This window comes from Lepidochelys olivacea, assembly GCF_965140295.1.
Source record: "Lepidochelys olivacea isolate rLepOli2 genome assembly, chromosome: 11".
Taxonomy (NCBI): Eukaryota; Metazoa; Chordata; order Testudines; family Cheloniidae; genus Lepidochelys; species Lepidochelys olivacea.
The window spans coordinates 14,773,278-14,789,225 of NC_140421.1; the positions used below are offsets into that span (position 1 = coordinate 14,773,278).

Consider the following 15,948-nt stretch of genomic DNA (forward strand, 5'->3'; position numbering starts at 1 on the left):
CTAAAAGTTCTAAGACTCCATTCCTGGTCTATGCCCGGCAGAAACGACACACAGACCCTTTGTTTCTCTCCCTCCTCCCAGCTTTTGAAAGTATCTTGTCTCCTCATTGGTCATTTTGGTCAGGTGCCAGTGAGGTTACCTTTAGCTTCTTAACCTTTTACAGGGGAGAGGATTTTTTTTCTCTGGCCAGGAGGAATTTTAAAGGGGTTTACCCTTCCCTTTATATTTATGACAACCCCTATTTGTTTTCACTGGTTGCAATGCTCTTGACCTCTTCTATTTCTGTTATATTACTTTTGAGATGTCGTGTCGAAAACGGAACACAGACACTATTATCCCTCAGCCTGAATATTTATCTGCCTTAATACACTTATGACTGATTGATTCTTCTTCTTTTTTTTTTTTTTTGTTTTGGACTAGTACACCATATAGACCAGAAATTTTTATCTGGACTGCCCACAATGACACCCAGCTATCTTTCCTCTCTTTTCCGCTTATGTAAGATCCATCAATGTATATGAATAACTCAAACTGAACCTTCCAATGTGCATTAGATAACCACAGAAACATAGGGCTAACAAGGACCTCAAGAAGTCATCAAGTCCAGGCCCCCCCACATCTGTTTACAATGAAAGTTATATATGTACTATAGAATTGCTAAGCTTTGAAACTACTCAAAATTTTAGACTTGATCAACCTAACGTTGCCACCTCACTGTTAACCCCACCCAGTTCAGACCATTGATAAATACATTATACAATACAGGTCCTGTTATGGATTCTTGGGACCCCACAATTAACCTCTTTTCCACTTTATTTTCTGTCTGTTAAGCAGTTCAAGATAAAATTGGTTATTTGTATATATTCTCCCATCCAGCCCTGGTATTCCCCTATCAGCTTTCAGATTAAAAATGTGATCATTTTAAAGGCAGTTCAGTATCCAAGTTTTGTTAGAATCACTGTTGATTTAAGTCTCACTCCTTATTTAGTAATCCTGTTTTTAATCTAATAGTTTTAAACAGGGGGACTGTGAAACCACCATGCCAGCTCTACAGCTAAAATTAGTGTGTGAAACACTTGCGGAGCTGGTTCGATATAATTATGAATGATTACTGCTTAAAAAAATAAACATGTCACAAAAGATTGTGATTATATTTAATACATATTTTGCTTTTAACAGGAGAAGTAAACAGCATAGACCTTACAACTCATAGTTAGTGAAGAGTTTATAGTGCTTATAAAGTTGTATCTAAAATATACCTTATTCATTCTATACGGAACGCTTTGAAGACAGTCTAATATAAATTACACACTATACAATAGCAGCATGTTCACACCACTATAGTTAAGGCTGTGCCAGCATTCCCATTATGTACCTCTTTTTTCAGGTTCTGAGTATTCCAGCCATAAAATTATAATGCAGTTTGAAAATTTGGCATACAAGGTTTTAGTCCGGCAGCAATTTATTTTAGTCAAGTAAGAATTAAAAAAATAACATCTCTATAATAAAGGAGACCACCCAAGTGCATTTTGCACAATCAGCTTAAAGTTTCAAAACTGAAATTTGGAAAGAAGTTAGCGAACAGTATATTCCAATCATTTTTAAATTAATGTGATTTTCAAATGTTGCAAAGTGGGTGCCACAAATGAACAATAACCACTTTTCACAAGGATTTTTGCTGTACATTTGAATACGCATGTCCTGTTTTCTATAAGCATGTAAACGAATAGATAGAAGAACTTATTACTAAGCAAATAATAAGAAATTTACTTACCTCCACACAGTGGTCACCATTAAAGCCCTGGAATCTGAGGTACCACATTATTTCCCTACAGCTATTGTAAAAATTATGATCAATATCTCAGCTTTTATGCCAATCATTGACTTTTTATGAAGACAACCATGCTGAGGATCTGATCAGGCAGTCCAACTGAAATCACTTGCCTGAGTAAGGAATGCAGATCAGGCCGAATGTTATGGAAAAAAAATACATTTAAAATATATCAGCAGGTTCCTTGTGAAATGCCAGAACCTGAAGATGGAATTACAGCCTTCATTTATGTAACATCCAAGGTTGCATTATTTATTATGGCCCTGATGGAGGAGAAACATCCCTAAACAGGAGTGCACTTAAGCATATGCTTAACGATAGCTTAAAGGAAAGAGCCTGCTTAAGTGCTTTCCTGAATTGTGACCAATATGTGAAAACGTGCACGAGGCACTGAAATGTCATGGAGCTGTAATAAGCCAATGAAAACCTGTGGAGCTTGCTGAACTGAGATCTCCAAATATCATTTGCTTATTTACACATTTTAAAAGCTTCATTCATGCAGAAGTTTTTCCTTCTGGTGACTCTTATTGTTGTTACATGCTATAGGAGGCATTTCACTGCATATGTTATAGACTTCAGATAGAAGCACACAAGACTGCAAAAAAATTGCCTATATCAGGCTTCATGTACAATACATACACAGACATTATTATTTATTAAAACTTATCTAAACATGTATTTGTTCTTTGGACCAACTTCAGTCTCCTTACGTGACTGTAACGTGTTTTAAAAATCTTTCATGGAAGATTAATAATAATAATAATTAAAATGCAATAAAAGAACTTGTTTAAACAACATCAAGACAGGGATGGAAGTCAAGAAACAAGAGGTGGGAATGTTCCAGGCCTCATTCACTGCTGGCATAATCAGGCAGAAATCAACGTAAATCAATCGGGGGGTATCTATTTGAAGACAAGGAGAGTTTGCCCTATAATCTCAAGGGGGAATTGCAAACCCAAAACGGGAAACTGGGTGTAAGCCCCAAAATATAGGTCAGATTCCAACACACATATTGACAGAAGGAGAAGTGGTTAGTGCAATAACCTCCGTCTTGGAAGACTTGGGATCAAGTCCCTGCTCTAGCACAGATTTCCTGTGTGACCATGGGCAAGAAATTTAGCCTCTCTGTGCCTCAGTTCCCCATCTATAAAATGAGAATTACAGTACTTCCCTATCTCACAGTGAGGGTAGTGAGGATAAATACATTACAGAGTTTGAGACACTCAGATATTACATTAATGGGCCCATACACATACCTAAAATAGAACCTTCCCCCACCCACTAGTCCCACAGACTTCAGCCAGACTACTTGTAGAGTAAAGTATTACTCAGCATGACTAGTAGTGTCAGAATCTGGCCCTAGGTGATGCGTGTCTTCATTCATCAGTAGCAAGGCTGTGATTCTGTTCAGGGAGAAGACATGTTTATGATTAGCTACCAGCATGAGTTGCAATCTCTTCAACCTTAATTCTGAATTCTCTGGCTTTTACTAAACTATCAAAACCTTCATTTCCCCAAATTGCCTAGAAAAACTGAAGCACAATTTTCAGCTACAGTACAGTAACTCAGAGATCTGTTTGGCACTGTAACATCGTGAAAAAAAGATGGTAAACCTAGGTTCGATTGTTTTTTCGCCAATCTTGTTTATGAACAAATATTGTCAAATGTATTGCATACGAGTGTGACTTCACAGTAATCAGACACCAAGGTTTCTAACTGACTTACAGAAGCAGCAATCACAGATTGCAATAACGTGTACCATTCAAGGGGGAGGGGAAAACTGCATTTTGGCAATTTTATAGTCAAAATGTTCCTTATAGCATGTTCTTCCGACAGTTGTTTGTCATATATTTTCCTGTATACAAGATTTATTTTACTTTTCCTCAGTCCTGGTGAGATTTTTCTGCAATGACTTTGCATTCATACTGCAAAACAACCAAAGAAAATGAAAATTATTTGAGAACAAGGATTTATACAATTTAAGTTCTGAGTTAGACAGCTGTGAAAGGGAGGGATCTACATAGCAACTGACACAACAGCTCTGCCCACACTTTCTCCCAGATCAGTTCAGGACCCCAAACTCCCATGCTTTTCAGAGTACCCTCACCAATTACAGTTCTGTAGTAAGGATTTTGTACACAATCTATGCACAGAGTGCTGGCATTCTGTGCCTCCTTGCATAGCAAAAGAAAACCTAAGTACATTAGCTATTAACTTAGAGCTTATGCAGCTTTTTTCCCCTCACACATGGTGTTCTTATTTAGGCCTTGATCCCGCAAACGCTTGTTTGCATACAGAATGGAGTGAACACAATGAAACGGGGAACCCTTTAGGATATGTAGGGCACTTAGCAGCAGACAGAACTTCTGCTGGTGGCAGGGACATGCTGACCAAACTGAAAAGCACTGTCTCTGGACTCCCATCTTAGTCCACATCTGCAATTTGAATAACTATTAGGAAAGAATTTTTTAAAACCAGACACTACAAGCTCAGTACCCAAAAAAAAGCAAAAACAAAAAACCCACCCTAACTTACCATTGCCAGCTGCCTACCAATGTTCCCCACAGTAATGCCACCAGCAAAAAATATACATGGTAACCAGGAACGAACATAAAGGAAATCTGGAGATGTATATCTAGAAAGGAATACAAGTTTGCATTATTATCTGTTTATTGCCAAGATTGAACTTAACCCTGTACGCAGTCCTTTCTTCAAAAAAAACTTATACTTTTAAAGTTAGGCACAGAGATAGACATACTGAGAAATCTGGATAGGGGAACAGATTAGCCTAAAGATACACACACTTGTAGTAGAAAGTTTGATTTCTTACTGCAAATATCAAATTTACTACCCATCCACTCATTCATTCTAATATCCTTTCTCTGTTTGATCCAGGTTGTTTTGCTGTTGGTAACGTAGCAGTTTTACAACTCCAAACCAAAATCTCAGTCTTACACACACACATAAGCACTCACATGAATCATCCAATTAAAGTAAAGTTACACATGTGTTTAAGTTTTAGCAAGTTCAGGGCTCAAGTTAAGTCAGATCTAGCTTCAATGTTCTTGTTTACTAATCTAACATGAATACCACTTAACCAGAGGAAAAATAAAGACTCACTGGTAAACCCCATTGTAGACCAGAAGCTGTGATACCAAGGTGGCCAGAAAAGCAATTCCTATTCCAAGGCCAAAGCCACTTCGTGATCTATCAAAGGTCCACCATAGTCCAATTGAAAGCGCCGCTAGTGTAAGAGACAACTGTATGTTGTTGGCAAAATCCACTTTCTGTGGTCATTTGTTAAGGATCAGTTTTAAAGTGCCAACTTCAGGTGAAGATCAATAATATTTACCTTGTTAACTAATTTTTGACCTGAAAAATAACACCCTCCTACATAAAAATAACACCTAGCTCTTGCATAAACACGGCTCTCTTCATTTAATACAACTAAATGGTATAAGAATACTATAATAATAATTATTATTATTAAAAAGCATTATTTTATCTGTGTTAAGAAAAGTATTTACTTAAAATGTTATTTTATGTTTACAGTATTTTTTAAACCCACAGTGTTGTCTCAGGACTTTGCTACAAACTGTACAAGTGTTTCAAAGCACAGGGAGACTAGACAGAAATTAAGCAGAATACCAGATTTTTTGACAGATTTACTGTAAAAATATTACTGTTCAGATGTAGCAGTACCAAGGACATTCCAGCCTCACCTGTTGCGCCTTTAATATCCTAAGGTTAAAACCTTAAATCTAGCATTAAATTGTCAAAATGCCATATATCTTATGTTGCTGCCTACTGAAATAAGGTCATTTGGAAAAACAATATCTATTTAATTTCAATAACTATTACATGTTTTAAATTAGAATAGTATTTTTATCTAGTAAAACATTTATCCAGAATCTTGTTTGCTTTTTAAAAAGCTACAGCTACAAAATATAAATACACAGCACCATCAAAATACTCATGTGAGTCAAGGTGGAAGATCAGTTATATCAATTTTTAAAAAAATATGATAAATTAATAATCCTAGCACTTTGCCCTCTTCAAAACACTTTACAAATATTAACTAATTTATTTTCTCAACATCTCTGTAAGAAAGTACCATTAAAGAGAGACTGTTATTCATACGCCTAAACTTAGATTTAGGGGGTGACAAATGTGTAGGTAAAAAGGTTGTCCTGGTCTCAACCACAGGAATCCACCAGCCTGGAGAAAGATCTAGTGGAGTCGTCTAACAAGAAATGGGGTAAACTGGATGGTAACAGAGAGAGAATGGCAGACACAAGGACACAATGACCAAATTAAGGTCAGATCAAATGTGGGAAAGTCCAAGATCCTAATGCTGCTATTTGAAAGTGAAATGAACTGAAGCTCAGGATTTTCAGGAAGCCATTTAGAAGAAAGTAGAGTTGCTACACTAATAATAGCTATGGAAGAGGCCTTGCTTCCTTAAAAATGTGGAATGGCTGATAATAAACTGCACAGGTGTTTGCTGAAAGTAATCTGACTCATGAGGAGTTCACCACTCATTTGTCAAGAAACAGGTCAGAATTTGTTAGGGTCCTGAATCTGAATGTGTCCACAGTCAGGGGATGGTCAGAAGTTGGTGGCATCCATGAGACCAGATGGACACATTGTCAGATATGGGAGAACTGAGGCCCGCAAGGGGACATTAGCAGAACCTAGCTTTGATAGCTCCAACTTCTCTGGCCACACTAGATATGATGGGGTATTGTGGGAAAAGAACATCCATCCATCCAAAGGTAAGGCCACTTGAATGGGAACGCAGCGCATTTTCCATGCCTTCTTTTGGCATCTCATTTCATCCATTCTCTCTCTTCTAGTTCTCTTGCAGCTCGAAACAAGAAAGAGAGCCAGCAACACATGGCCAGGGAGTTTTCACCACACCACCAGCAATTCTCTGCAGATCAGAGTCTGGGACCTGATGCTAAAGATGAAACAATGAGCCTTCTAGAGATTCTTAATTTTCCTTTTAATTACTTGTCTTTGAGTCTGGGTTTGGGAGACTAGTTAATCGCCTTAACTTGGAGAGGGGGACCCTATACATGATGACACAAAGCACAACTGCTCATGGATTGCCAGTGAGGCATTGCAGTCCATTTCGAGGACCTGTTTTTGTCCAATGGGCTTCGGGGAATCATGACTCTTTCATCCATGGATAGTATTAGTCTAGTGTAAAGGTGTACATGGATTTCTGAGACTTCAGCAGGGAAACGATATTTCACATCATGCCACACTGACTCACTCGTAACTTCTCTCCTTTCCGCATATTCTAAGGCAAGTCACTTAGCCTATCTGCATCTCAGTCCCCCGCCCGTAAAATAGGGATAACGATGCTTATTCACTTTTGTAAAATGCTTTGAGATCCATGAATAACCAATGCCAAGTATTTTTTTCCTACCAATTTTCCCCCAGGCTTAGCAAAGTGCACACTCTTCATTGATGCTGTTGCACATGTGAAGTTTGGTCTTTAAACCTGTAACTGTATTGAGTTTACAATAAGTGCAAGAAGAGCATCCTTAAAAATTTCTCAGAGCATAAACTCCTTTTCCCACATGTACTTGAATAACTCTAAAAAAGACACAAATATATATTTTTTAAAAAAGGGTGGGAGATTTCAGTTTAAGTGGTATTTCCAGAAACTTATATGCATGACCTTCATGAACTAGTGCAGCTACTGGCATTCTATAACTGTTTTAACTCTAAGCTACACTCTGTATGTCCTTTTATACATCGTGGTGTAGAAACAGTTAAATTGTGAGCAGTTATTTAACCTTTGGTTCACCAGAAACTAATTTGTTACTGAAAACTTCATTACCACATAGAAGGATACAGCACTAGCGTGATTTATACCCACAAAGACTGCTACACATCGCATTACACTGGACCATTCTCTCTTAAATTTATGTGGCTCTCCCAGATGTCTGTCCATGCAGGGATACAACAACCCAATCACAGCTGTGGAAATATGAAAGAAAAATTAACAATTAAACCATCTGCACTATTTAGCTGCACTAGAGATAATCTAGGCCAAGATGGTTCTGGAACATAAAAACCAAATATTTTTCAAATACTGTCAAGATTTAAAAATAAAAATAAAGGCATTTCAATAGTTTAGGCCCAAAACATAAGTTAATATTAAAAGGCTGCCTTAAAATTCAATGAAAACAGCTATAGGTTTATAATTTAAAATTCCCCTGCAGCATCTTCAGCCACAGCAGCTTTGTGCTGGTGCATAATACCAGGAAGGGGTGAAAATAAACTACAAGTGGGATTTTCTAAACATTGTCAAAACTTTTCCTTAAAACACTCACTATACCGTAGTTCCACCTATAAAGACAATTGCCACCCCAGCTGAGAGGAACAAGTGAAAGTGCTATTTAATGTTACGCTGTTTTAGTATGTCACACCTCAAGACTGTGACAAAGCCTGAACCTTAGACTTGCCTGGTAAAGAGTTTGTAGGTATGTAATGGTCTCAATTGCTTGCTAAGAGAGCGACACTATTGCAAATGGGACACTGTCATTTCAACCCCCAGAACAAATCCTTTAGGTAGAAACAACTGGAGTAGACTGTGCACTGAAAATAATGTGGGAGCACGGTGTGTAACTAAATGAGAACAGTAAGCATACCGCTGACCCTTTAAATCTTTTCAGAGCCTGTTTCCCCTCTCCCCTTGTAAGCCCCATGGACACAAAAGGCCCATCTTACTAAGAGATAATTTTACAGAATTACATCCATGTATTCTCTTTTACAAAACACACTTGAGATCATTCTTACTGTAAAAAGGCATAATAGATATGTTGTTGGATAGCTGAGCCCCGCTACAAATAGGAAAGAAAAATTCCTATGAGATGGCCAAATCAAACTGCCCTATCAGGAAATCAAACCCCTCATGAGCTCTATGTTAAGACAACCAATTTAAGCATAAAAAAATATGCAGCAAATACAGAGTACCATAGCAGCAAGATTAGAGAATAAGAGCTACGTTAGACAGCAACTTACAGAATAGACAAGTACATAACTGTGACCAAAATATTCCAAATACAGAGAGAACAAAACTGACATACTGAGACAGCTATTTGGACAGTTTCCTCTCAAATCAGGCTCTTCTATGAAATCTGTGGTGAAATGATTCAACACCATACCAAAAGAAAGGTAATTAGAAAAAAGACTCAGCTTAAAAATTACCTTTAGCAAAACCCTGAAGCCAGAAGTGCCCAATAGACCAAAGGTAAGTTTACTGATTTGTATTACCACCCTCCAAAGAGGCAAATGGAATCCTCACTCTTATTAAAATCAAGCTCAAGGAAGATACTGTCTTTAAAATAAAGGTCTGCTTATAATAGAATTCCCCCATCCAGCTGCTCAGAATAATCCACTAGTAAAGTGTTATACTGACCCACTGACTGTGTTCTGAAGCCCAGACTCTGTGAGACTTTTAAAGGGAGCAGATTTCAGAGGACATCCGTTGCTAACAATCTGCCACTAACAAGAGCAAAGCAGCACCTTATGCCTACACCTCCCTTAGGATATAGGGGGACTGCTGCGTTCCAGACCACGTGGAGCTTTACAGATCTAAATCTGCACCTTGACCCGCACTCAGAAGCAAACAGGAAGCTGCAGCAAAAAAATGGCATACTCTCATCACAGTTTACACCAGACAAGGCAAACTACTTCATGCCGCAAAATCTGGGATTTCCAGGTTCCTTTCCAGAGTTGCCCACAAAGGGCATGGCAGTAATCTAGCCTCAAGGTTACAATCATATGGATTTCTGTGGCTTGCCTAACTCTGTTTTCCTAATCCTGAAGACCAAGCATAATCTTCCGACTCAAGAATTCAGCACAGCACGGCTCAAACTAGCTAATATAGTTAGTTCTGCCTCAGTGCAGGGGACTGGACTAAATGATCTATCAAGGTCCTTCCCAGTGCTACACTTCTATGATTCACAGTACAACTTCTGTAAAATGTAGAAAGAGCTTTTGGGAGCAGAGGAGGAGGAAACAGATAGATGGGAAAGGCAGTAGGACTAGATCCAAAATTTTAAATCTTCCACATTTTTCTATTAATGAAGGATTTTTAATTTCCTCACTACCAACCCTCCACCCCCACCCCATATCTCACACACACACACACAGTTGGCACCTTCTGACATTACCTGCAGCTGTGCCACAACAAGGTGGTACCCACCAAGCTGAAGAGAAGATGCTCGTGATCACATCTGGTGGAAAAAGCGTGACATTTCTCTGAATCTGTAACAAGTTTAATACTAATGCAAGAAGTACACCAATAAAAAACAGTACTATTCCACGAATCACCAAGTTCATGCCATGACTGGTTACAGATGAAATGTATGGACCACACTTTTTTGGTATGGTTGGTGCTGCATCGCTTTCTGCCATGACGTGCCAGGCGATATCCACCGGTGTGATTGGGGAGGAGCCACTTCCAGTCAGTATTTTAACTCTCTCAATTTAAAACGTTCCCCAAACCCTGTGAAAACAATAGACAAGGCTGGAAAAAAAAACATTTTTACAAAAACATTTTTTAACCTGTTAAAAAATATATTTAAAAATAAGTCAAGCTTTTCTGAATTTGAAGAAAATATAATTTACCTTCTGAAGAAGGCAAACCGCAACAGAACTAGCTCTATCTGCAACAATGCTATTGCAGTTCTGTCTGCAATCATGCGTTAAGCTGATGAATATGCTGCTAAAAATTAAGTTTTAGCAACAGCTTTACATACTTTGGAGGGGGGAAAAACCCAACCCGAGAATGAGTGGACAGCATGGCTGATGACGTGGGACCATATGGCGCAAGAACAGGAAATAAAAACTACTCAGGAGGAGGTGCTTGCTTCAGAAAAAACTGAGTTTGTGATGACTTTGATGGGGAAGAAGACAGTGAAGTCGTACCAGAGTATAGGTAGTTCAGAAGAGAATGAGGCATCTCATTTCAAGGCAGCTGTGGCGTTACATGCTTCTTTGATCTTCAAAAGAAGCCAGTAAAAAAATCACAGTGTACAGTGGAGAAATGAAATTTGAGAAAAAATTTTGCAGGGTGGAGGCAACAACCTTTGTAATAATTGAGAAGAGAAGGTGAGTCTTTGAAAGCTAGAAGGGCACATAATGCCATTACACAGAAATTCTCATGAAGGCAACACAGATTTCATTAAAATCTGTGTAACAGGATGTTAAGAAAAATGATTCTTGGCTACAAAACTAACAGTGCAAAGAGGTTAAAAAAAAAAAAACCCTCCACCTTCCCATCAGCATCAGAGCACTCCATACATGCCCAGCTCTATACGCTCTAGATAGGAATGCCAGAATTTCCTTAACAACCATCTTTCTTAAAACCGTCAATCAAAACTGCTGTTTTACATGGATTCAACATCACATTCATGTCGGACATGGACAGCTTAGCCACCTGGAACTTTAAAGAAAACAAACATTGTTTTTAAATTTGAAACTGCCAACTGGTGGCAGCTTTCGATAACTCTTACTCATGGCCACATGGATAGAGACAGAAATAGAATTGTTTCCCCATTCCATTCCTTGATCAGCAGACACATAAGGTGCATAGCCACAAAGGCAAGGTGGAGGAGCACTGTGTCCGGCAGGGCATCCACTTTTACAGAGTAGAAATTTTGGAGGAAATTACAAGTGGCAGACGTACCAAATCTGAGGTTAACTATACTAATACTGGTTAAGCCACAGCAACCAACTCCAGAAAGGATCTAATGCACACCATACTGTCTTCAATACTTATGATCTACAGCTAAGTAGAAATCCATACTTTTTGAGAGGGTTACCAAAGAGGCCACATAAAAAAAGTGTAGCCCTATCCACATAGAACTTCAATCTTGTGGCTTGAGCATCAATTTACTCACGTGGACAATCGTAATGACTCCAACAGAACTACACTCATGAGCAGTTAAGTGTGCGACTCAGGTTTGTGAGCCTGAAATGCTGCCATTATTGTGGATACAGAGGGCCTACTTTTCTGTCCTCCTGCATCTTGTACGGTCATTTACACCAGTGCTAAATTCACAACACTACCAGATCTGATGCAGCTCTGGCATGATGGCGCAGATGATAAATCTCCATTACATTTTTAGTTATCTAGAATGGAGCAGCAACATCTTAAATAACAAAGAGACTTTTTTTAAAAATATGAAGCTGGCAGTTTATCTCACTGCTGCCACTGCAGCGTCATGTCACTCTTGCCCCTAAGGAGGGGAAAAGAGGAGAGCAGGGCAAGGTTAATGAGCACCATACAAAACGAGAAGACAGCAAAAGCAGCAGCAAAAGTATCAAATCTGATTAGTGGGATAAGCCATGGACCTCTAGCGTAACCAAGGAAGTTCCAAGTAAGAATATGTCATTGCTTAAATAAGTAAAATAAAAAGCATGGGATTGAAGGGTCAACACTGGGGAGCAGTGTGGCCTACTATGTAGAACACTGGACTGGGCCTCCGGAGACCTGGCTTCTATTCTTGGCTCTGCCATTAGCAGGTGAGGTGATTTTGGGCAAGTCACTTCACCTACCTGTGCCTCGGTAAAATGGGGATCGTGATACTGATCTCCTTTTGTAAAGTGCTTTGAGACCTACTGCTGAAAAATGTTAGATACAGCTTGGTGTTATTATTATTAATTACCAGAGAAAACTTATTGGCAGTAGCATGGATGGAGTTTAATGACACCAGCATACACAATATTAAAAGAATTCAGCAGACAATGATTCATGAAACAACGGACAACATTCATCAAGCAATCACAGGCCTTGCCCATGGTAGGAAATTACTTCTTTTACAGCAGCAGTGCAGCTGCAGTGGTTCTATTAACCATGCAAACTCTGCTGTGGACCAGACATTTTTACCACAGCGTCACCTTGACCGTTCAGAGAAAGGAAAGGAATTCCCTAGTACAGAGGCATCTATGCAGAGTATGAACATGTTTACAGCAGCGAGCACTTTGCCTTGAATTAGCAGCATGGAGTATTGGTTAAGAGCAGGCAACGAGAACACAGGACTCCTGGGTTCTACTCCTGGCTCTGCCATTGATTTGCTGTGTGATTTTAAGGAAAATTGACTTACCTCTGTTCCTCAGTTTCCCCACCCACACATAAGGGACAACAACTGACCAACCTTTATAAAGCACCAAGATCCTATGTTTTTGCAATGTATTATTACTGTGCTTCCTGTACTAATTGTGGAGATTAAGATTTCTGAGGGAAGTTACAGCTGTGGGTATGGGAAGGGTGTGTGCATGCATATACACACACACACTAATCAAAATCAGTTACATTTTATCCAAAGCTTCCATCCAGGTCGGAATAATGACACTACAGTTTACAATTTGACCCTACAACATTGCTGTGCCTTCACCTCTTGGAAATGGATATTTAAAGCTGTAACAATGCAGGAAAGCTACAAAACTAGCATCTTTACAAGACAGGCTCAGCTCCAGTTTATCCCTTCTGTGGCACACCACTTCAACTTTTTAGTGAGGGGAAACTGTGCCACATGAAGGCTTTGGGAGTCATGTGCAATAATTAAATTATCACCTGAGATTTTTTTCCAGTCACTGCAATGTCTCTAACAGGAAAAGCATCGTGAAACTGCTCCAAGTTTACCAGTTGAGCTAATCAATAAGGCTCATTTGTGTGAATCCCACAAATAAGCTATTCTTATGTAATATACAGATGTTATGCAGAACATGGTGGAGTGGAAAAGAAGACTGAGTTTCTTAAACTAAAAATCTAGCACCAGGTGATGAGAACCAGGAAATGAAAAGCTACCATTATGACAGAGATTTCAAATGTAGATGAGGACTAAGTTTCCCTCATGACATTAAAATCCAGGAACTTCACCTCAAAGCCAAGTCAAAGTTCCCCCAAACCAATAGCTTCTCAGGCTGAGGTAGTTAAGGCATGTCAGTTTCCTAGCCAACAGTACACAAGGGAGTGATGTGGCCAGCATCACATCAGACTGATTTGACTGCCCTAAACCAATGGATCAGGGACTCAGTTTGCAGCTGAGTGAACTGGAAGTGGCCTTTCAGTGTGAGATCAAGTTAGACTTGAACCCATGACAACCTTCGGGATTGCAGTCAAGCACCTTAACCACTCAGACACCACACCAATAACTTTGCAGCTTTCCCTGTCCTGCCCTTACTGATTCCTGGCCTTGCAAGTCTCATTCATTTGGAAGGAGACTCTGTGAGACATTTTGGATTAATTTGAAGGTGGGTTGTTTTTTTTTAAGTCAATGTTGTGATTATGAGAAGTACCAGCCTGACAGCCGTGGAAAGCAAAAACATAGAACAGAACAGGTTCAGGACAGACAATAGCAGTGCAAGTTTCTCCACTACAGCCTGCCACGGTGGCTCTGGCACATGTTCAGAGATAAGAGAGTAGCCAGAGGGCAAGGTGATTTCAGGCCTTCATTAGTCTGCCAACAAGAGCATCTGCTGTGAGGGTGGATTTTTCAGAAAGATGTGTGTTGTCTGAGGACCACCAAACCCAGTTCACGTACGCCCATTTCATGTACTTTAGGGGCTGCAGCCCAGGGCCCTGGGCTAAGGGGGATCCCAGTGCAGCAGGGCTCAGGCAGGCTGCCTGCATGCTGTGGCCTCATGCTGCTCCTGAAGGCGGACAGCTGCTGGCATGTCTTTGTGGCCCCTGGTCGGGGTGGGAGGAGAGACAGTTCTGGGTGCTGCCCTGCCCCCAGCACCACCCCTGCAGCTTCCATTGGCCAATGGGAGCTGCAGGGCAGTGCCTGCGGGCACAGGCAGCTCACGGAGACATGCTGTCCCCCTCCAGGCTGGGGCGCACAGAGACGGCTGCTTCCGTGAGCAGTGTGGGGCGGTGCAGGCAGGCAGCTTGCCTGAGCCCTGCTGCACCACCGGCTAGGAGACACCTATGCTAAGTGCCTCCTGGCCGGAGCCTGCACCTCACACCCTCTCCTGCACCCCAACCTCCTGCCCCCGGTCAGAATCCCCTCCTGCACCCAAACTCCCTCCCAGACCCTGCACCCCTCACCCTCTCCTGCACCCGAACACTCCGCCCCAGCCTGGAGCCCAGTCCTGCACCCAAACTCCCTCGCAGAAAGAAACTAATATAACACCTGTTCTAAGGTAAGAAGTAGGCTATTTTGAATTAACTTAATTATATTCTACATGTTTTAAGACTGAAATGTATCCATGAAGGGCTTTATGTTAATTAAAAGGCAAGTTTAGTAATAGTGTTAATAGCCTCGATGCCATAATTGTGATCATTTTGTTTTAAATTAGGAAAACGACTTGTATACGGGGCCCCCACAAAATCTAATAGCCCCAGGCCCAAAGGAGAGTTAATCCGGCCCTGCCTATGCCAACAGTCGGCTGTCAGGTGGCAACAACTCTCAGTGACTGGGACTAGGACCGACATGAAGCAGTGCATTGTTATTAATCATTTGGGGGCAAATTCTGCCCTTGGACAGGCATATAAAATTCCTCCTGCAGCCAACAAGGGGCTTGCGTGCCCAGAGGGCAGCATTTGACCCTTACCCAGGCCTGGATGTCTACGTGGCACCTTCTGACACATAATACAGGGCTGACTCCTGCCGGGGGGAGTTCACTGCACAGATCCCAAAAAGGGAACCCCGGAGCCACCCGGCTGAACACGGCATTTGAAGTCACTCTCTCCAGGGGAAAGGTTTTAGCAGCGAGACATCACCAGCCTAGTCAGGGGTGCAGCCCTGTCCCATCCCAGCTGCATCCTCCAGAAGGACCCGCCCTTATCTCCCTCTCCTCCCCCCGCTGAGTGCCTCTGCCCCCCCCCTCCCGACCTACCCCTCCCACTGCAAGCCAGTGCCCAGCCCCAGGGCAAGTGTCCGCCACAGCTCCCTTACTTACTCTGCCTCCGCCATCTTCTCCCTCCCCTGCCTCAGTCTCCGCCTTGCGCAGGCTCCACGGCGCTCAGCTGGGCCGGGGCGAACAGCTGACTCGGGGCACCGGGGATTCCGTGGGGCCGGGCCCGCTGTAGACGAGCTCGGGGCACTGGGGCTTCCGCGGGGGCCAGTCAGGGCGCTTGCAAAAGCACG

The 15,948-nt window shown here is 41.1% G+C and overlaps 1 protein-coding gene across 3 annotated transcripts; it reads right to left on the reverse strand.

Annotated features, from left to right (window-relative positions):
* Positions 1–390: 390 nt before the first annotated feature.
* Positions 391–15,904, reverse strand: INSIG2 (insulin induced gene 2). Of its 3 annotated transcripts, XM_084643703.1 has the most exons (6): positions 15,761–15,904; positions 10,024–10,358; positions 7,698–7,822; positions 4,952–5,118; positions 4,367–4,466; positions 391–3,756 (listed from the first exon to the last, which is right to left on the reverse strand). In XM_084643703.1, the coding sequence occupies exons 2-6, from the start codon at positions 10,265–10,267 to the stop codon at positions 3,715–3,717; spliced, it is 678 nt and encodes a 225-aa protein (XP_084499829.1). In that variant the 5' UTR covers positions 10,268–10,358; positions 15,761–15,904; the 3' UTR covers positions 391–3,714. The 3 variants fall into 3 exon arrangements, with proteins under 3 accessions (XP_084499829.1, XP_084499831.1, XP_084499830.1); XM_084643705.1 differs by lacking the exon at positions 15,761–15,904 and having other exon boundaries at positions 10,056–10,146; XM_084643704.1 differs by lacking the exons at positions 10,024–10,358; positions 15,761–15,904 and adding an exon at positions 9,267–9,408.
* Between the last annotated feature and the right edge of the window lie 44 nt (positions 15,905–15,948).